Source organism: Terrapene carolina, unplaced genomic scaffold (genome assembly GCF_002925995.2).
Source record: "Terrapene carolina triunguis isolate 2854851 unplaced genomic scaffold, T_m_triunguis-2.0 Scaffold192, whole genome shotgun sequence".
In the NCBI taxonomy this organism is placed as follows: domain Eukaryota; kingdom Metazoa; phylum Chordata; order Testudines; family Emydidae; genus Terrapene; species Terrapene triunguis.
In genome coordinates, this window is record NW_020664543.1 from 1,150,674 (window position 1) to 1,172,511 (window position 21,838).

The 21,838-nt window shown below is 60.4% G+C and overlaps 1 protein-coding gene across 2 annotated transcripts; it reads right to left on the reverse strand.

The window, feature by feature from the left end:
• Positions 1 to 3,155: 3,155 nt before the first annotated feature.
• Positions 3,156 to 18,411, reverse strand: USP36 (ubiquitin specific peptidase 36). Of its 2 annotated transcripts, XM_024205922.2 has the most exons (19): positions 18,347 to 18,411; positions 16,600 to 16,905; positions 15,994 to 16,215; positions 14,484 to 14,594; positions 13,979 to 14,081; positions 12,958 to 13,025; positions 12,374 to 12,444; positions 11,825 to 11,907; positions 11,333 to 11,444; positions 10,868 to 11,008; positions 10,426 to 10,526; positions 9,919 to 10,057; positions 7,888 to 8,532; positions 7,031 to 7,161; positions 5,805 to 6,290; positions 5,237 to 5,439; positions 4,522 to 4,659; positions 4,110 to 4,225; positions 3,156 to 3,854 (listed from the first exon to the last, which is right to left on the reverse strand). In XM_024205922.2, exons 2-19 carry the CDS (start codon positions 16,850 to 16,852, stop codon positions 3,723 to 3,725), a joined length of 3,255 nt encoding a protein of 1,084 aa, XP_024061690.1. In that variant the 5' UTR covers positions 16,853 to 16,905; positions 18,347 to 18,411; the 3' UTR covers positions 3,156 to 3,722. The 2 variants fall into 2 exon arrangements, with proteins under 2 accessions (XP_024061690.1, XP_029768042.1); XM_029912182.1 differs by lacking the exon at positions 18,347 to 18,411 and having other exon boundaries at positions 16,600 to 17,012.
• Between the last annotated feature and the right edge of the window lie 3,427 nt (positions 18,412 to 21,838).

Sequence of the window (21,838 nt, forward strand, 5' to 3'; positions counted from 1 at the left end):
AGTGGGGAGTGTTGGCCTGGGAAGGTTGCAGGGGAGTTTGGCTGGGACTGTCTGCATTGGGGGGGATAGGAGACTTTCCTTGAGGGAGGATACCTGAGCATGTAACATGAGAACCCAGGAAGGGGGTTGGAGGCCAGCTGACACCTCTGCTGGGGAAACTGGACAAAGGCTGGGGAAGGAGCGGAGAGAGGCCGAGTGAGATGGCTGGAAGGAGTTTCAGTTTGGAGCTGGCTGGGAAATGGAGGGGAGCCCAGATGGGGCTCAGGCTCCCCAATGGGGCCATGGTGTCCCTGGGGCCCCCAAGATGGACCTAACTGGGGGGGGTCCTGTTGTCTGTACCTGCAAGACCTATCTTGGACTGTGTTCCTGTCGCCTAAATAAACCTTCTGCTTTACTGGCTCGCTGCGAGTCACTGTGAATCGCAGGAAGCCAGGGGTGCAGGGCCTGGTCTCCCCCCACACTCCTTGACACCCCCCAACACGCTATAAAAACTTAACAGCCTATCTGTGCCACGACAATTGTTTTTCTGCATATAAAAGCCAGGGCCTGCATCAGGGGTAGCAAGCAGGGCAACTGCATGGGGCCCCACACCACAGGGGGCCCTGCAAAGCTAAGCTGCTCAGGCTTCAGCTTTAGCCCCACATGGCTTTGGCTTTCTGCCCTGGGCCCCAGCGAGTCTAATGCCAGCCCTGCTTGGAGGACCCCCTGAAACCTGCTCACAGCTCCCCAGGGGGCCTCAGACCCCTAGTTGAGAACTGCTGCTAGAGTAGACCCCTTCTATGTCACCCCTATTCCCCCCCCCTTTTATCTTTACAAAAAGAGTTTCAGCTGATCTGCCTCTCACCTCCGAGCAAGTACAATATATACACCACCACCTCCTTTTTTCCCCTACCGGTCCTTCCCTGTTTACTAATATTCCACTCATGAGATTTAGCCCCCCTAAGGCTCTGTGATGCCTGTTAAGTCTGAACTTAGCTTATAGACTAAGACTTCCAGTTCTTCCTGTTTGTTCCTCATGCCCTTTGTAAGCTGTTTAGCACTGGGAGTATCTGGTACTATTTGTACAGGGCCTAGCACCATGGGGCACTACCACAAAAGCATGATTAATAAAGCAGCAATGACACTAGGGTAGCAAGAGCAGCCTGCCCCTGCAAGTAGAAATGCAGACAAAGGAGTGCTCACTCCTCAAAGCAAGGCAGTTTGTGCATTGCTGGGGACAGAGGAAAAACGGCGTGAAGAGCAGGTGGGTGGGGGCCAATGAGGCCAGCAGCTGTTTCCAAGGAGGAGGATGGCAAATCCAATACGGACAATTCCTCCCCCATACCCAATGGGCTGGGGAGGCACCTGCCACTTGGAGACCTTCTGTTTAAGGGAGGCACTGAAGAAGCTGCTGTTTTGTGAAGCCAATAGGGCCCCTCCCCCCAATCTCTGAACCGACATGGCCACGGACCTGGTTTACTGCAAGTTACCCCTACGTGCACAGTGCTCCTGGGCAAGGCAGGCGACTAGCCGCTGGTCAGAGCCCATCTGGATCCAGAGGTTAATGGCGATCAGCTAAAGAGTGGGGCTTTGTGCAGTGTAACACCAACCCCTCCAACAGCCGCTTTCCCTTCTGCACAGCAGGGAGATGCACGGCCCCCAGCCCCACAACAGGGGGCTATTTCCCTGAGCCGCAAAGCATTCGCTGGCAGCTGTTCTGGGATCAGAGACACACAGACGCCTTCTGAGGTTAGAACACAATCTCGAGCAGAGACAGGTCTCCCCAGGCAGAGGCATGAATCTGCTACTTCCTAGGCCCTTCTCCACCATCACCCAGGCTACCCCCTTCCGTGCACTGCTAAAAGACGGCCCAACTCCCCACAGCTGAGGCATCAAGCTACTTACAGCCGCCGCATCGCCTGCCACAGGCACGGTCAGGGATGGCTCTTCAGCAGTGACACACAAACGGGACACAGACAGGACTCAAAACCGGTTACTTTATTGCACCATGATCTTGGCAATAGCTGAGGTTACTGCATTGTCCCCAGCAGGCGGTGCAAAATACAACCCTGTACAGATCAGCTCCGGGTATCTACACACATATACATTGAGATTATGGAACCGTCCATCAGCAAACTGTACAAGATGTCAGAACAATCCCCACGGTAAGAGGGAAATCTCCCCTGGGAGAGGGACAGAGTCTCACGCTGGCCTAAGTTGAAAATTTAAATAAATGCAAATCCTAGCTGTAACGGCCATTAAACAGGCTTTGATATCTGTACACATTGGAGATAATGAAATGATTCGCAGCCATTAACCCCTTCACCTGGCCTGTCGGGCTGACAGGGGGTGCAAAGGTTAGCGGGTATTTAGAAGATAATGCAGGACAGCTCCCAGGGAGAAGGGGGAGAGCAGGGCCCTGCCCGTGGAAGACTTGGAGAACATTCTTTTCCTGGGAATTGCACAGCAGGGAGGTCTGGCCAAGGGGCAGCGGTGCAGGGAACACAGTTAAGAGGTACCAGGCAGACATGGACACGCAGCAGCCTCTCCACTGAAGCAGCAGCAGTGCCCCAGGAGATCTTCCCACAGCCCCCACAACAGCCATTACCCAGCAGACCCCATCTCCTCTGCTCCTGGCCCGGCAGCATCTCCCGCAGAGAGCACTCCCTCAGCGAGATGCACCGGCGCACGACCGGGGGAAGTCAAGGCAGGCGTGCTGGGGGCGAGCAGCTCAGGCCAACAGCTGCTCTCTGTGCAGGGATGCACACAGCTGGACCAAGCTGTGGCAGGGGACAGCCCCTTCTCCCACTCTGGCAGCAGCCTGGTTCTGCTGGGGCCATGTCCCCAGCTAGCCAGGGGGAACCCGGGACAGGAGGCCAAGCGGGACGGGGGTGACGCTCCCCCACGAGAACAGCTGGTTGGGCTGGAGGAGGTCTGTACGAGCCCATCACTCCCCCGCCCAGGGACCCAGGCAGAAGCAGCTCCTGTGGCTGGAGGGGTGGGGAGGAGATCGGCGGTACAGGGGGAGGCATTAACAGAAAACTGCCGTAGGCAGCAGCCTCAGAGCCCCATGAGCAGGGCTCATGTTTGCAAGGCAGAGCAGTGCCGGCTGCCAGCGCCAGCCCAGCAGCCACGCGCCTCACTGGACAGGCCCCGGCGCGGAGCAGCAGCAGAGACCAGCAGTGCCAAAGCACCATTGAGAGGCCCTTCCCTGCCCAACAGCACTGGGCTAGACACAATTCCAGCCCCACGCTGCAGGCCCGGGGCGAGTGCCGCAGGGGAATGGCTCCCCAGCAGGCAGCGTGCGACAGCAGCATTGTCACAGGGCTCCGGGGAAGGGAGGAGCGTGGCTGGGCACAAGGCAGGCTGCTGGGCAGTGCCAGGAGCGGGGGCCTAGAGGAGTCACCCACAGGCTGTGGCAATCAGGAGCAGGGTACGCTTTGCATCCCAGCCTTGGCTACGGGACATGCCCTAAGGGGCCCTTCCCCAGCTACCTGCCGGGGCGGGTGAGAGGGGGGGACCCACTCCTCCTGTTCCTGGTCTGCTCCCGCCCTGCACAGGACACTGAACACCAGCAGTACCAAGGCCAGCCACCCCGGCCTGTCGCACACCACGGCCCTCGGCCTGGCTCCAGAGACTGCTGGGCAGGGACGAGTCGACGCTAGCACAGCAGGGTCCAGCCACTCTGACCCCGGCCCACGAATGCCAGGACTGAGCCGCAAGCTCCCGCTGGGCCCCCCGTCTCAGAGCCGGTAGCTCAGGCTGGCCACCTTGGCTGGGTGAGTCACGGACCAGAAGTTACGCCTGCTCTGCAGTTTCTGGAAGGCGTTGAAGTGTCTCCTCCGTTCCCGCTTGAACTTTTTACTCTTCTTCACCTGAATGAGAGCAGAGCCCACGGCAGAGTGAAGGGAAGGGGCCTCCAGGTCAGACCTGGCGGCACAGCTCTCACACACACACACACACACACACACACACACGCACGCACGGCTGGCTCCCAGAGGGAGCATGCCAGGACAGGAGGCAGAAGCCCAAGGAAGGGATCAGTTCCTGAGACCAAGTCCAATTGTTCACTCCCCCCCCCACAGCAATGAGCCATAATGCTCCACTAGCGCCAGCACTCAGCTCCTCACCTTGCCACTGTCGAAGTCCTCGTCCCAGTCGTCGGTGACTCTCGCGCGCTGGACCCACGCCATGTCCCGAATGGCGTCCTGGCTAATGGCCGAGATCTCACCCTCCCACGTCAGCACTGCAAAGCAGAGTTGCCCATCAGCGACTGCGGGCCGCACCAACGCGCAGTGCCAGGCTGCTCGACCCACCAGCCCCTCCTGGCTGAGCTGGGGCCTGTGACCACCTGGACAGCTTTGCTGGCCTCAGTGCAAGATACATCCCCTGCCCCCTCTTCGGCTGCATGGACCAGCCTCCTTCTTCGCAGCGCCAAGCGGGGCCGTACCGTTACCCTGCAGCCTCAGCCCGGTGCACTCTACGCAGGGGGGAGCACCTGTGCACGGCCACCAGGACGGCAGCCTAGTGCGGGGACGTTACCTTGCTTCCCATACGCTTTATCCAAGGAATTCCTGAGCAGCTCCTGCACCACACTGGCCTCCTCCTTGCTCTGCCATGCTGTCCCAGTGCCCCGCATGGCGCCATCTCTGACCTGGCTGTCCCAGATGCACACCGGCACTGCGGAGACCAGGGAGGGGTGAGCATGCAGACACAGCTCACCTCGAGCTACACTGCGGGACCTGTGTCCTGAGCCACAGCTTGTTCTGAAGGGGCCATTCCATGGCTGGAGCACTAAGCCAGCCCAGCCAGCATGGGCTTGGCGGGGCCCTGGCCTGGCCTCACAGCTGGCAGAGGGGAAATCATCTTACAGGCAGAGCCAGGCCCCCTGGAGATACCCCCCCCTCCCCCCATCTGCCAGGCACAGGGGCAGTGGCTTTCCCCTCCCCGAAGGAAGTCACACATCTGACAGCCCAGGGGGAGGGGCAATGTCATCTCCCCAGTGACGGGCACAGGACACAGCCAACGAGAGCCCTAGCAGCCGAGCCAGCAGTAGGAGTTTCTGGGTGTGATCAGTGGCCTAGAACTGGGGCCTGTGGGGCAGGAGGGATGGGCAGAAGCTGAATGGTTTTTCTGGGGGCAGAGGGAGAGTAGCCCAGCTGCCCCCCCCCCAATCTGCCAAAGGCGCTGCTAAGAGCCAGGCACCGGCTAGGAGAGCACAAGCCCAGCACAGGACACACCTGTGCAGCAGCAGTACCTGGAGTGCTGGCTCTGGTGTGGAGCCCATTCACAGCCGCCTGCTCAGTGCTGGGCTTGGAAGCCGGGCTGCTGGGGCTCTCCCTCCGCTTGCACTTCCGATGCTCGCTCTCGCCATCCTCCACACCTTGCTGCTGCTTCGCACTGTGGAGCTCTCCTGCCCCGGGCGCCAGGGTCGCAGCCTCGCCCTTCCCAGAGCAGCTGCTGTGAATTTAGACCCAGGGTCAGACTGGCGGCAGGAGTCGTTACGCAGCAGCCTCACCTCAGGCCCAGGAGAAGAGCCTGCCCAGCGTCTGTGGCCTGCCCTGCACTGGAGCCACACCCGACCGCTCCGGAGGGTCCAGGAGCCCCTAACATCAGAGCTCCTGCCACGGGCTAGCGGCTGCACACAGGGATCTCCTGCCAGCAGAGCCAAGGGGCAGGGAAGGGGGCAGCTGGCTTCAGTGGGCCAGGACCCGGGCTGGGTTCATTGCAGGGGGCCAGTCCCTAGCCCAGGTCAGGGCCCTTACTCCCCATGGGGCTGAGCTGCCAGGCCCACACTCCGCAGCTCCTGCCCCCCACCCCCTCACCTGCCCAAGGGAGATGTGCCGGGGCTGCGATCTTCCTCCAGCTGCCGCATTCTCTTCCTCCTCCTCTTCCGGGGGGTGATGGGCCCAGTGCCCACGTGGCAGCTGGAGCCTGAGCCTCGGTGCCTGCGCTCCCACTCCAGGTCCCCACGGCCCAGCCCCTCTCTCTTCCCGCTGCCTGTCTTCCTGGCTGCGGCCTCCTCACTCTCACCCTCCTCCAGGTACCGTCTCTTCCTGGGGGGGCTGGCGAGCCCCGCCCTCTCACCGCTAGCACCTGCTGGGCCCAGGCCCTGGGGGACGCTCTCCACCTCAAGCTGCTGCTTTCGTCGTTTCTTTTTGGAGGAGCCGGGCAGGGCCTGGCTGGCCCCCTTCTCCCTGCCTGGGTGTGAAGGGTGGGTGGGCTGGCTGCTGGCCAGGAGCGGAGAGTTTGGGCTGGGGCTGCAGGCAGGCTTCCGAGGAAGTGGTGATTTGGGAGCAGATGAGAGCACCCTGGGGGGGAGAGAGAGAAACGCGGTAACACGGTCCAGGGGCCTGTCCAGAGGGCAGCCCCTCACCCAGTCTCAGCTGTCAGCTGTGAGCAGTCACAGAGAGGCCCCTGCCTTGGCAGGCCGGCAGCTCAGCAGGCAGGCGGCAGAGGTGGCTGGTACCCTAGGAGGGAAAAGGCAGTTCGCGGCAGACACGTCAAGCCACGTGAACGTGTATACGTGGGGCACAAGCAGAATGCCAGGGCGGCCGGCCGGCTGCTGACAGCGGACTGAACATTTCACAGGGCCTGGAGCACCCAGCAAGGCAGATACAGCGCAGCTGCTGCGGCAGGAGGGCCCACGCCTCCAGGGAGGGGGAGCAGCTGCCACGCCTCCAGCACACACGGGATCCCGGTGGCTCTGCCAGAGACGCCTAACAGCCCACAGCCCAGCCACGCATGGCCCCCAGGCACTGACTCCTGCCCAGCCTCTGGGCACCTGCTTCCCCAGGCTCCTAGACAAGGGGAAGCCCTGCACTGGCCGGGCCCGGGCCTGGCAGAAGAGGGGTTAGAGAGCAGACCCAGCCCTGCAAGTCAGAGGCGCTGCGCTGCCTTGGGGAGGGGGAAGAGACGGGACGGGGACGCGTTCCCTTGACAGCCACATTGCGGACGAAGGATCCCACTCACCACGGGGGGAGGGAGGCTCTGGGGACGCTGCCGAACAGCCCCGCCGAGCGAGAGCTGCTGGGGCATCTGGGCGGCTTACCTGGACTTGCCGAGAGGCCAGGGAGAGGTGGAGGCAGGGTGGGTGGTGCTCGTGGGGGAGGAGTGGTCGGCAAAGGCTGGGCGGGGTGGCGCGTGGCGGTCACTTCCGCTCGCCCTCCGCGGGGTGCTGCCCTGCAGTTATCGACATAAATAAAAACTTGGTGGTCTGAAGAGAGGTTTCCATGAGCCAAGAGGGGAAAACAAAAAGGGGAGCCCAGAGAAGGGGAGGGGGACGGACACAGACAGGGAGGAGCGGGGGATGGGAGAAGAAGAATCAGAAAAGTGTTCTCAGTTAGAAACACAAAGGAAGCGAGGAAGGAAGGACATTTAAACCGAAATCCTAACCCCAGGCTGCGGGCTGAGCCCCAGCACTGGAACAGAGGCCCGGGGGGAGCCTGGCCCTGCAGAGCGAGGGCTTCCCACATGCTCCCAGCTGCAGCACCAGCTCCGACCAGCCCAGGAGGCACGATCGGCAGTGGGCCTCGGCTGGGTGGACCCTGGGGTGGGCTGAGGAGGCCCCCACGGCAGGACGATGTTATGGCAAGTCACTGGGGACCGACAGCCCACCCAGGAACTGCTCCCTTCCGCTCCTTGCCCAGGGCGAGAGCCCGTCACGTGCGGATCCGGTGGGTAAGTGACATTATGCCCTCCAGGCTGCCCAATAAGCCCGAGGCCCAGACAGGCCCACGCCCCAGCAGCAATCCCCCACATGGGCTGGTGGCGAGAGGCTTTCCTGCACCCCCTGAACCCAGAGCAACAGCTCAGCGCTGCCCCATGCTGGGCACTGGGGCCAGACCTCATGCCCACAGGGAGCGGGCGTGACTAGCGTGGCTCTCAAGGGTACCACCCCAGACCCACCTTCTTAGCAGAAAGGGCCAGCTTCTTGGCAGGCGGGGGCGACGTGGTGCTGCTCAGATCCAGGGCGGCACCGGCCAGCAGCAGGGATTTTAATTTCGCCACTTGGGGGTCCTCCGAGCCGGGCGGCTTGACCTCCTGCTCAGCGGACGAGGCTGGGCCGCACTCCGTGTCCTGAGAGGCGCAGAAGCCGTTGGCGCCACTCTTAGCACGCAGGGGTCCCTTGGCCGAGTGTGCTGGGCTGGAAGAGCTGCTGCTGCTGCTGGAGTCCTTCCTCCGCGGCTCAGTGCCCTCCCCGCTGCCCCTGGGCTCCACCAGGGGCTTGGGCGAGGTGGGTGACGGAGACGCCTTGCTCTCCCAGGAGCTCTGCTTGGGGACCTCGGCTTTGGCCCTGCTCGCTTCCCTGGTGTCACACAAGCCCTGGGACACAGCAAGTGGCTTCTTGGGCCTCCTGGCCAGCTCATCGGAGAGCGCAGCTGCCATGTGCATGGCTCTGGCAGCCAGCCTGGGCGAGGGGAACCCAGCAAGGGGCTTGGCCTGAGCGGTCCCATTCTGCAGCTTGGGCCCGGCCCCAAACACACCCCGGGCCACAGGCATCCCGGCCTCCTCCGCTCCCTGGAGCTTCTTCCCAGGCGCCCCGTCTGGTCTCTAGGCAAAGCCAGAGGAGTCGAGTTAGGGGGTGATTCAGGGAGCCACGAACTAAGTCCTGCTCCGGAGCACAGCTGGCTGCCGGATACAGCCAGCCCTAGCCCCCACCCCAGGCGAGGAGGCGTGTTACACCTTGGCACCCAATATTGACCACTGTCATGTAATTAGGATACGTCTTATACAAAGTGTCTCGATCTGCTAGACAGTAATAACGCACATCATCCAATGAGATATCGTGGTGTGAAGTTATGAAGTTTGGCTATGTATGTGTTACTGAAACACGTCCTGAGGTTGAAAACACCCCCAAGCAGCCTTTCAGGTACAACAGTGAAAAGGCCAAACAACGTTACTGGCTCATTGAGGAAATGCACATGAGCACAGGGATTACCCCAGGAACTGTGTGCGACAGAAACCTCTCAGAGATAGCTCTACACAAGGGGAACTGTTTGACCCAGGTCACAGCAAAGGAGCTTTCCAGCAAGTGGGGAGAAGATATCAAAGGAGGAAAAATAAATCATGGGGGGACCTCACTCTCCATGCAACACCACACCTGGAAACACCTGAGGGACAAAGACTGAACTGTGGGAAGTGATGGGCCGAGGCTATAAGGATCTTTAGCTTGTGTATGAAAATCAGTTTGCGGTTTTTTGTTTATTTACTAAGGTAATCTGCTTTGATCGGTTTGCTATCTCTTATAGGCGCTTAAAATGTACCTTTTGTAGACAAACTTATTTCTTGTTCATAACATAACCCACTTTCTGCAATTCATATCGGGGGGGGGAAGAGAGAAGTCGTGCACATCTCTCTCCACATTGAGGGAGAGGGCACATTTTTATGAGCTTGCGCTGTGCAGATCTTTCTATACAGGGCAAGACAGTATTATTTTGGGTTTATCTCCCCCAAAGAGGTGTGCACGTGAGTGCTGGGTGAGTCCTCTCACACAGAGCTGACTTCAGTCTGTCTGCAGCGGGGTGTGGCCCTACCTGTGTGTGTTTGCGGCAAGAGGCCGGAGAGCCTAATTCAGCAAAACAGGGAGAGGGAATCCAGGCTGGTGGAACAGGAGAGGCTCAGTGAAACCCCAGTACATTGGGTGGCATCCCGGACGGAGGGGTCCAACCTGTCACAGCATGTTCTGGGCTGTGCAGGACTCACGCTGCCCTGTCACCTGCCAAGACATGTTCCGCTAGCAGCAGCAAGGAACCTCGGAGGAGCATGTGCCGCTCACTCACGTGGCTTCACCCAGGCAGAGGCCATGTCCCAGCCACTGAACATCCCTGCAGCATCCCAGGCCCTATGGCAGCGAGTCAGAGCCCTCTCCCGCTCAGCAGCAGGGACAGCTGCAGCCCCATGCTTCGGGAGTCTCTGGCACGAGGCCTGGACACGTACCTTGCCAGCCAGCGGCGAGGAGAGCAGCCCGTTGGCTACGGTTTTCTTGATCTGGTCAGAGACGATGCCGGCTCGGCCAGGCAGGGCAGAGGCAGTCTTGGCAATGGGCCCCTCAGGGCTCTTCCTAGAGCTTGGGATTCTGGCCAAGGACAGAGAAATAAGTGGAGTCAGAGGAGCCAGGGGGTCGGTGGCCAGGGGACACGCTGAGGAAACAGGTGCCGTGGTGGAGGGGGGCTTGGTGCAGGGCCACCCATCCATCGGGAGCCATCACAGAACCACAGCTAGAGCCCTCAATCCCAACCAAGGCCTGAAGGAGCCCTGGGGACAGGCCAGCTGCCACGGGCCAGCCCAGCTGAACCATCCCTGCTAGGCGCACGTCTCCAGCCCTCCCAGGGCAGCAGCACTTCGAAGCAGCTCCCTGAGCAGGACGCCGGGGATCCCTGGGGCCGGAGGGGGCAGCACAAGGGACGGGGCAGAGCTGCCTGCCGCCGCCGGCGACTCGTGTACCTTAAGTAGAACAGCACGTAGGCCTGCTGGTTGAGGACGACCTTGATGTTGCTGGAGTGGACGAGGGAGTCGTTCATCTGGTACCACTGCCCGTTACTGGCCTGGGGGAGGAGACCCCGCTCAGAGCCGGGAAAGACTGGAGCGCCTGGGGGTGCCAGGAATCCCTCCCCTTGCCTCTGCTCTGGCAGGTCTGGGGCAGCCCTCCCCAGCACTGCCTCCCAGAAACCTCTGGCCAGCGCCAGGGCAGAGCAGGGAACCTCCCAGCACCTCGGAGGCGGGACAGAGCCTGGCATGCTGCCCAGGGCAGCAGCATGGAGCTGGGATGAGACGGCACCCACCATCCAGCAGGGCCACCCAGCACCACCGTGGGGCCCCCAGGGGGCACACTCAGGGCCCCGCCCCACTCCCTGCCCAGGAGCGACTCCCCTGGGAGGGGCCTCACCTTCACGTAGCAATAGTAGTGCCCTGCATGGCAGCTGTACCCTGAATGCACCAGCACCGCGTACAAGCCATACATGACGGGGTCGCCATTGCTCTGAGACATGTAGGGACGAACGTTCAGGAACTCGGGGTACCCCACGTCCTGCAAGGAGAGACCGGCATCAGGGAACCTGCCCCTGGGGCTTGCCCAGCTCAGGAGGCAGATCTCCCGTCCCCTTGGCGGGAGGGGGCCGCCAGCATCAGCTACCCGAGACCCATTACAGGAGTCACCCGCCACCTGCATGGCACAGCCACCCCACAAAGCAACAGGGGGCGTGCCCAAGGGGTCGGAGGGCCTCTGGGGGGCCGCAGGCCAGGGTTGAAGTGCAGGGGCAGAGCTCTGGCTAGGAGGCCGGGCACTACGCCCTATGCCAGCCACACCCGCTCCAGCCCTGCTCCCCGGGGATGATCCCGCGCAGATACCCACCTTGGTGATTTTACCTCCGCTGAAGTTGGCGAAGCGCTTGAGGGACAGCGTGAGGACGTTGGAGGCACGGTGAATGGTGAAGCGCTTGGTGGCTGGCACCTTCCTCTTGCATCTGCACAGAAGAGAGGGATGAGCTCACACCGTCACGTCGTTCCTGCCCCAGCCTCGGCTCCTGTGCCAGCCACCCCGGCAGGGCGCCCAGTGTCAGCACTGCCCCGAGACAGGGCATCCCTTCGCTCGGCAAGGAGAGGGCTGGGACCCCTCCCAGAGTCAAGGAACAGGAGGAGTGAACTGATGCGCCCGGAGCCCTGCTGCTGCACATGGTGCTGCCCAGCCAGGCTCCACACCTGATCTGAGCTGAGTCTGGGCTGGCATCAGGAGCCCGGCCCACCCAGGCAGAGTGGAGAGGAGAGGCTGTCGTGCCACGCTGCAGAACAGCCTCCAGGAGCTCGCTCCCCCCAGCCAGCAGCCCCCGCGGGGGAGACGACTCACTTGGCACACATGTAGGCGTTCTCCCCGCTCAGCACGTCCGGCCTCACAAACAGCTCCAGCGCTCGCACGATGTTTGCGGCTTGCTGCGACGACAACGGGGAGTCAGAGGGCGGAGTCCATGCACCCCGAGGCACGGCTGCCCACCGGCACTGCAGCTAGAAGCCCCGCTGGGGCACTAGTCTGGGGCCACGGCCAGACAGTGTGAGCCTGTCACCCTGCAGTCACTCGGGCTGACTGCTCCCCGGCACGCAAGGGGCCCGCTTGCACAGGCGCTAGCTAGCAGTCCAGTGGCAACATGCCCTCACCCCCCCCGGGAGGAGGTTGGTGGGGGGGTCGCCATGGGACTGCACCCAACCAATGGTTCACGGTCAGAATTCAGCACGCCGGGCGCTCCCAGCCCAGAATAGCAGGCAGACTGGGCAGCTACAGGGACAGCTGCACCCCTGCACTATTGCTCAATGCTGGGCCGACTTGTCCCCCACGAGCAGCCTCACTGAACGTGGCTCCACCTCTGCCCCGCCCCCACCCCACTGGCGAGTGCGCCCGTACCCGGATCTCCAAAGCCACGTCCAGGTAGGGGTCGTAGGTATCCGAGACGCTCTTGCACACCGAACACTTCACTGCAAGGGAAGCAGAGAGGAATGATCCAAGCGCACCAGAGGGCGGAACCCAGGGACAGCTGGCACCCAGCTGGTACTGCCGCACATCCCTGAGGGACGTCTCCCCTCCCTGGATCTGGGCCCAGGGAGGAAGCAGCAGGACAGCAGAGCCCAGGCTCTCTGCTAACTCCCTCCGCACAACCAGAGGCAGCAGCAGCACGGTCTGTGCAAGTGCTGGAAGCAGAGTGGCTGGAGTTGAACCAGGCAGTGCTGCGGACATGTCTGCACCCTCGCTGGGGGTCAGGGAGCCCTCAGAGCCAGCCCGGCCAGGAGCTTTCTGTGCTGCCGCCGCTGGCAGCTCAGGCACCACACGCACAGGGACCAGCAGCCTGGGAGAGAGAACGTGTAATATATCCCCACCGCAGCACCTTGGGCTGGGGTCCCAAGGGAATCGAATGGCCCCTGAGAGGAAGCTGCCAGGGAGGCTCAGGTCTGTCTAGGCCCAGGACAAGGTGCCCCACAACCTGCACTCACCACGGGACCGCAGGTAACCACCAAAGATCTGATGAACCAGAGTTGTAGCCTGAGTCTGACGATCCAACCTACGAGACAAGCAGCTGGTCTCGCACAGTCCCCTCCACTATGCCCCCTCCCCTCTGAGCCAGGCCTCCCGGGCCGCAGCCCCCAAGCAGGATCCAGCCCTGCTCCAGGCTGGGAGGCCTGGCTACCCACGCAGCAGAGTCTGCTGGATTCAGCAACAGCTCAGACACCCCTGTGGTAGTGCAACAAGGTGCTGGGGCCGCATAGGACAGGCCTACATCACAGCCCTGAGCCACCTGCCCATGGGGCTTCCCCCAAGCATGACACAGCTCAGTGCGCCACCCCACTCCAGGCGGATAGCACGGGGACAGGCACCTCGAGAGACCGGAGGAGGGCAGTGCCCTCTGCCCCTGTCCCAGGACGCCAGCCTTGGGGCCTGCAGATACACCTTTCGCTTTTACAGGACGATCAGCGTGCGGTGAAGTCAGCCGTGTGGTGCTGGTGAAAACGGCAGGGGAGACTTCCCTCCAGGAAGGGAGTGGAACGAATGGTCGGGGGAGGGGGGGGAAGGAACACGTCAGGGTTAGGGCTGGGGTCTCAAACCAGGCCTCAGCTCAGTGAGTGCGCCAGGATTCTCTCGCCACCGACAGGGACTCCACATCCAAACCTGCCCCCGGTGTGCCAGGGGACACCTGCCATGCCGTGCCCACTGAGCAAGGAAGGAGGCAGTGGCAGGCAGGCTGTGGCGCTGTCGAGGCGCATGGGGAGGAGCAGATTGGATCCTGGTGCTCCAAGGCATGGGGGGGCCGGCACACCAGCACGCTGCTCCCCAGCGGCCAGGTGCAGCTGCACCACCTGCAGCACAACATGCCCCACGTTGCACCGTGCTTGCCCCGGACAGTCCCCAGCGGCTCCTGCTCTCTCCGAGAACAGGGACTGGGCTTCCACTGTCTGGCTAAGGGGGCAGTCCAGGGGCAAAGGGGTAAATCGGGGGCTCTGCACAGGCACCACCTACTTGGTGTAGCCGTTCAGGCAGGCCTTCTGCATGGCATCGACGGTGTAGCGCAGAAACTCGTGCGCATCCTCCTGGCTGCCAAAGCGGAAGTGCCGAGCGATCTCTGCAGGAGGGGAGAGAAACAAGTCAGCCAGCTGCCTAGCCCTCGGCCCCTGAGCACAGGCCAGGGACAGCGAAAAGATCCCCTCCTTCAAACAGGAATGCTGCCACTTGGGGCCAGACCATCAGTCCAGTTAAGCTAGGCACCCGGCTCTTACTGTCCCCAGGGCTGCAGAGGAAGGGGCACCCTGGCCAAGCACACAGTCACAGGGCTGGGCTAGTGACCCATATGCCCAGTACAGGGCCATGTTGCTTTAGTGAGTCCCTGCAAGGAGACAGCGGGAGATTCGGGCCTTGGGCTCAAGCAGCGAAAGCCTCCCAAGCGCACTCGTCACCTCTCCCAGCAGTACCGGGCGAAGGGAGGCCCCTCGCTGCCCGGAGCGGAAGGGAGGGCTCGTTTCCTTACTTTTGAGATCTCTGATGAAGGACACCGGCTTGATTGCATTGCCGCTGTTGGCAAAAGCTTGGATCATGTGATTCTGCATAATGCACATCATGCAAAAGCCTCCTTGGTGACCTGCAGCAGGGTGGGGAGGAGAGAAAGGGGGTTAGGCACAGCTCTCGCTGCAGGAGCCACACTGCTCTCTGCAATTCAACCTGCACGGCACCCACTCCTCTTACAGGCAGAGCCCGGGGCGCCATGCCCGAGGCACAGGTTTCCAGCCTGATCTGCAGAGCCACAGAGCCCCCATGGGCAACTGGGCAGCGTTTGGGTGGCCAGCATTCACGATGGAGGCCATTATACCGAAGGCAGGGGCTGCCAGCCTTCTTCTGCTTTCACCGCAGAGTTAACTCAGGTGACTGGCACATGCGCCTAAGCAGTTGGGTTACCCTAGACTGGGTGTGAGCTGCCACACTGCAAAGCCCCCCCCAAGACACTGAAGGCCCATGAGCACTCAACTTGGCTTGCATCCTTCCGGCAAAGCGAGCCGGTTACCACGCAGCTCTCCGGCTCTAGCCGATAGCCCCAGACACCCCAGCTAGCCCAGGTGCAAAGCACTTGGGTCCGAGGTTTGTGTGCGCGAACAGGGGTCTGAGGAAGAGCCAGGCTAACTCTGCAGTGAGGACATGCCTTCAGGGCCATCAAGACCCCTCCATCCACATTAACAAGTGACCATCACCATGGCATCTCTTCAGATCAGCTGCTTCTCACATGGTAGAGGCTCATGGCAATGGCCACCTGGGCAGCATGGTCCCTTCCAAATAATCCATACACAGCACACCCCCCAAAGCCAGCGGCACAGAGCCTGCCAGGGGGGCCTGCAGTCACTCCATGGCCCGCAGAGACGGGAACAGGAACTGCTGCTAAGCACTGCTCTCCACAACGCCGGCAGGTCGCATGGCGCTGGCTCTCCTCGGTCGCTGCTGTTTCTCCCAGACCACCAGTCTCTCCACACTGAGCCTGGCAATGCTGCTGAAACCGAGGAAGAGCCTGGCACCGAGAGGGGATCTTCCCAGAGAGGAGCAGAGGGCAGAACAGCACATGCCAGGAAGAGGGGGAACAGACCGATGGGAAACGACAGGAAGGCGCCCAGAGACCACAGCAGTGGGCACAATACAAGAACGTAGATAGGTAAAGCAGAGACAGGTCAGTTATACGCCCCCCACGGGAAGGGCAGTTCAGTGGTTGGGCGGGATGCAGGAAGGGCTCAGTGATGGTGTCTGGCCTGTGTCATGCAGGAGCTCACACCAGGTCCCTTCTGGCCTTGGGGAATTCACACACAAGCCTCCCTCCCCAATCAGCACTTTCCAATGTAGGTGCCAGAGGCCACTGTGCAAGGAGATTCACCCAGCAAATGCCTGTGAACCCTCAGCTTCAGCCAGCCTTCTGCTCACAGCACTAGCCGTTGGGCACCGCGGGTCACTCAGCTCAGCCCTACCGAGCCCCCGCACCAGCTGGCCCTTCCCCCACTCACAGCTGCGGCTGTGCTCCTTGGACAGCAGGTAGTTTGCCAGCGGCGGCGTGTACGTCAGGCACTGCACAGTGGAGTTCAGGAAGCATGTGTTGCCCAGGTTGTGGAGTCCTGCTCCGACCCTGTACACCCGTTCCCACTTCATGGACAGGCGCTCCATGGGGAAGAGAACTTTCTGGGGAGCTGGGACGCCGTCCCCCGAGCCTCCCAAAGCATGGTTACTCCCTGCAAGAGAGAGAGGAGTCACTGAGAAAGGAGACAGAGCCCTGGTTGACACAGAAAAGTCAGACTGACCTAGGTACGGCTCTCAGGCATGTGAAAACGTGACACCCTGAGTGCCCCCGGCATAGACGGTAGCTAAATCGTCAGACGAATTCTTCCATCGACCTGGCTCCCGCCTCTTGGAAGGGTGGATTAATTCCAGCAATGGAAAAGCCTCTTCCAGCGGTGCAGGAAGCAGCTACACAATGGTGCTACAATGGCAGAGCCGCAGCTAAGTCACTGTAGCCTCTGTAGCGTAGATGAGCCCAGATATTCAAGGGAAGAGATCTCAGCAGATTCAAACACCGGAAAGAGAAGCAGCTCCCAACCCCAGAGCCCTCTACGTACCCTGCTTCCTGATCTGGGCCTCATCAGCGCTCTTCTGGCGACTGGCATTCTCTGTCTTGGGGTTCAGCAGAACGTACTTGCCCTTCAGGGTCTCCAGCTGGTAGGAGAAGCTCTTGCTAGCCGGCTCAAACTCAATCTTCTGCAGCAGGATCTTCTTGGCAGAAGACGCCAGGAGCTTGCCCAGCTCACCATCGTCAGTGGAGTCCTTCCGGCCTGGCTTGAGAGCCTCTTTCAGCTTGTCCACTATCGGCATGGTGCATCGCTGTGGGGGAGCGGGCTCAGCTCACTAACCGGGGAAGCGTCTCTCTGCAGAGGAGAGTTGGAAGGGAGACTGATGGGCAGGGTGGCCAGTCAGGAACTGCCCCAGATCTCACAGCGATCACCAGGCCCAGAGACCTTTCCAGGCACGTGGTTTCGGCAGTGCTGTAACCCTGGCCTGCCCGCCACCCAAAGCAACCCGAGAGCTCTCGGCACAGCAGTTAGAGCCACCGTCAGAGACGGTCAGATTGCAGCCCCTGATCAGGGGCATCCGCTAGGCTGGCTATGGGAAGGACCTCCTCAGCCTGCCCCGAAACGGCACACGGGCTCTAGAACTGCAGGGTTTAAATAATCAGAAAGGGCAAGCAGATGTGTCATTTGTCCCATGAGCACCGGAGCACTCCCCACCCTGCTCCCAGACCACACGTGTCAGAGTCCGCTCCCTTTGTGCCATGAGCAGCCAGTAGCACCCCGTCACTCAGACAAGCGATGCAGGGTGTTCCCTCCTCCTCCTCACCCAGGACTAAACACCCCGCTGGGACAGGCTGCACAAGAGGGAACTGAACTTGTGCTCCTGCAGGGGAGTGCAGACCCCCCGCCGCGGGGCCCAAGGACCTGCCCACCCACCCCCCGCCGCGGGGCCAAGGACCTGCCCACCCACCCACCCACCCCCCGCCGCGGGGCCCAAGGTCCCCCACCACCAGCACCACCTGCCCACCCACCCCCTGCCGCGGGGCCCATGGGGCATCTAACCAGAACCCCCGTCCCCCGGAGCGGCCCCACGCTCACAGCCCTGGCTGGCCGGGGCAGGGGGGTGCTGCCGTGGGGCGGGCAGAGCCGCTCCAGGGTCACGCACTGCAGTGCGGTGTCACACAAGGACTCCGCAGCCCTCACCTGGAGAGTCTGGACTCCGCCAGCCCTCGCGGGAACATCTGCGCCGGCTGCCGAGCGCTCGGGCTCGCCAGGGGCCGTGGGGAGGGAGCCAGGCGGGGTCCGGTGCCCTGCTCCGGCTGGGCTGGGCGCAGAGAAGGCGGGGGACGAGCAGCCCCACCGGGGCGGACGGCGGAAGAGAGATGTGCCCCCCCCCCGCCCCATGCAGCGTGCGGGGGGATCTCAGCGGTGACTGACAGCTCGGGCGCCCCGCATCCAGTCCGCCCGTGGGCCCCGCATCCAGTCCGCCCGTGGGCCCCGCATCGAGCGAGCCCGGGGCGACCCCCGCATCCAGGCCGGGCTGAGACCCGGAGCCACCGAGGGGCGGGGCCGCAGGTTCCCTCCCTCCGCCCGGCCCGGGGCCACACGCGGCCCCGGAGCGCCCAGGCCCGGCCGGGGCAGGGACGGGCTTTAGCCAGGCTCCCCGGGGCGCCTCCCGAGCCGCGCCCCCCCGCGCCCAGGCCCGCCGGCCCAGCGCTCCCCCGGCCGCCGCCTCCCGGGCTCCGGCCCCAGGCCGAGCCAGCCCCGCTCACCCCGCCCGCCCCTGCGGCCCCGCTACCTGCTCCGGCCTCCCGCACCATCCGGGCCTCCCCGGCCCGGCCGCACACGTGTCTGCGCCTTAAAGGGGAGGCGCCTGCGAACCGCCGACCCAAACCCCCGCTCGCGCCCCTCTCCCCCTTAAGGGGCGGGGACAGAGCAGGCGCCGCCCCGTGACGCTAGGGCGTAACCTCCTCCTACTGCGCGTGCCGCCGGCAGCCCCGCCCCTAGCGGGAGAGCCCCGCTGAGCCCGGCGCAGCGCGTCCTGTGGCAGGGAGTTCCGCAGGTCCCGCCGCCTGAGGCGCTCACGGGGGAGGGGGAAGGGGCAGGGACGCGCCCCAGCCAGGCCGCTATCCGAGCCCAGGGGTCGGCTCTTCTCCCGGTGTATGTCACACACCCCACGTGGGTGGGAGCTGTTCCCCCCCCTCGTCAGGGCTGCTGCCCGCCCCGCAACCTTCCCCCTTCCCGTCGCTCTTCCGAGGGGGCGACCTGCGCTGGGTGGGGGCGCACCCTGGATTTATAGAGCAGGGTCATGCTATGGTCTGGCTTGTCCGCCCCTTCCCTAAGGCTGCCCGACAGCCTGGCCGCTTTTCTGACTGTCGCTGCCCTTTGCCTGGAGGTGTTCCGAGAACTAGCCCCGGTGTCGCCAAGATCTCGTTCTGGAGTGGGGACAGCTCATTCAGACCCCGTTGCTTCGTGTGTGTAGTTGTGATGATGTTTTCCGAGGTGCATTACTTTGCATGTATCAACATTGAATTTCATCTGCCTTTTGTTGCCCCATCACCCACTGTACTAAGATCCCTTTGTAACTCTTCGCAGTCTGCTTTATAAATATGATGAATAGGACTGGGCCCAGTACAGACCCCTAGGGGACATCCCTCTTTACCTCTCTCCAGTCTGAAAACTGACCATTTATTCCTTCCCTTTGTTTCCTATTTTTTAACCAGTTACTGATCCATGAGACGATCTTCCCTGTTATCCCGCGACTGCTTACTTTGCTTGAGCGCCTTTGGTGAGGGACCTTGTCACAGGCTTCATGAAAATCCAAGTACACTCTATCCACTAGATCACCCTTGTCCACATGCTTGTTGACACCCTCAAAGAATTCTAATAGCTCAGTGAGGCCTAATTTCCCTTTACAAAAGCCATGTTGACTTTTCCCCAGCATATCGTGTTCATAGATGTGTCTGATAATTCTGTTTTTTTACTATAGTTTCAACCAATTTTCCTGGCGCGTGTGCGCACACACACACAACCCCCCCCCCCCCCAAACAAGCAGCCAGGGCCAGGTGAATCCATGCACAGAAGGGTGCAGTGCATGGATCCTTTCCTTTTCCAGGCAGTCTCCCCCTGCAGACTTAGGCCAGTGATTTTCAACCTGGGGTCTGAGGTCTCCTGGGAGTCTGCAGACTATGTTTAAGATTCCAAAGGGGTCCATACCTCCATTCAAAATTTTGTAGAGGTCCTCAAAAGAAAAAAAGTTTGAAAACCACTGCCTTAGGCTATGGGTTGGCACTGCACTGCACACCCCCTCCCCCCCTCTTTTTCCTGCTGCATGGACTTGGCCAGGAAGAGGAAGCTAGTCTGGGAGGTCTGGCCTAGACTAGTCATAGAAGATTAGGGTTGGAAGAGACCTCAGGGGGTCATCTAGTCCAACCCCCCTGCTCAAAGCAGGACCAACCCCAACTAAATCATCCCAGCCAGGGCTTTGTCAAGCCGGGCCTTAAAAACCTCCAAGGAAGGAGACTCCACCACCTCCCTAGGTAACCCATTCCAGTGCTTCACCACCCTCCTAGTGAAATAGCTTTTCCTAATATCCAACCTAGACCTCCCCCACTGCAACTTGAGACCATTACTCCTTGTTCTGTCATCTGCTACCACTGAGAACAGCCGAGCTCCAACCTCTTTGGAACCCCCCTTCAGGTAGTTGAAGGCTGCTATTAAATCCCCCTTCACACTTCTCTGCTGCAGACTAATTAAGCGCAGTTCCCTCAGCCTCTCCTTGGAAGTCATGTGCCCCAGCACCCAATTATTTTAGTTGCCTTCTGCTGGACTCTCTCCAATTTGTCCACATCCTCTCCAATTTGTTCAAAACAGTAGCCTGCAAGAGGGGCCAGGCCTGCCTGTGAGCCCCCCTTTCCCCATTTTTGAGTACAAGTAACTTAACAAAACAAACAAACCGTTTTAAAATGTCAAGCAAACAATCATTGACAATTTCAGAACTTTTCAGCCAACAAAATGCATCAAAAAGATAAACAAGTACTCTGAAGTTCAACTAGACCTACCCGCAACTTCAGAAATAGGCCTCATTTTGGAAGTCAGTAGGAGAGTGGTCTGCCAGAATTACTGCTGAACTCTGCACCTTCGATACTGACAAAGAAGATTGTATCATAGAAGAATCGGACATGGAACATTTCGTATCAGATGAAGCATATTTTGCTTTAGTGTCAGCACGTATATCGAAGCTGGGGCAGCTATCCGGAGACTCACTGCAGGCCAGGGGAGTGCTCAATGAAGAAAAGATTAGAGTGAAAGCAGCTATACAAGAGCAACTTCCTGGAGCACTTGACTCCAGTAGCCAAATACAATGATGTGGTAAGAAAGAACTGAAAGTGGACCATGCAATGCACAATACACCGCTCGTCAATACAGAATGAAATCATTCCCATGGTGTCAGAAATGGTACTTGAATGCATTAGCTAAGAAGTGAAAGAGGCTAATGTTTTCTCTATAACGGTTGACAAAACTAAAGAAATTAGCAAAGTAGAATAAGTGTCAGTTGTGTGAGATATTATTTGCATGGCATTATATTAAATATGAGCTTTCTTGGTTTCCAGCCTGCTGACTCACTTGATGCAAAGTGTCTCCTTCAGTACTTGAAGAACATGTCACAGGGTGGCACTGATATACAGAACTGTATCGCCCAGATTTATGGTGTGCAATCTCTTACAGGAAGATGTAGGCTGACAGTTTAGTTATTGTTGAGGTATGGAAAGGAAACAAACATGTACTGATTTCCCCCCCCCCCCCGATCTTGGAGAAACTGTACACTTTTCTCTCTCTGGATCAGCTACACATGCTAAATTCAAAGCCTTTCTAAAGAAAGTACAACCCAAAAATAAACTTGTGGAATTGAAGTAGCTCTGTGACACTCAATGGCCGTGGTAAGTTTCTGCTTGTAGTTCTATGAGGCTATCGAGGGGAAAAGTTGTCAAAGTGTCTTGTTCTGAAGAGAGTTGCTGACAGATTTGCTGCTGCTCACAACAAGTGTATCCAGCTTCAATACGGTTAAAAATAGTCACCGACGTTACTTATCCCCATTCTATAAAGTATGTTTAGCAAAATTAGTAGTGTTAGATTGTGAACTTGGGAGACAAGCAACCCTGGGTGACTTGACACATCTCTCTGCACCTATTTTCCCTGCCCCTCCTTTGTCTGTCTTGTAGTCTAAATAGACAACCCCTTTGTGGCAGGAGTGTCTTTTACTCTGTTTGTAGCAAGGGGGGGGGGATCC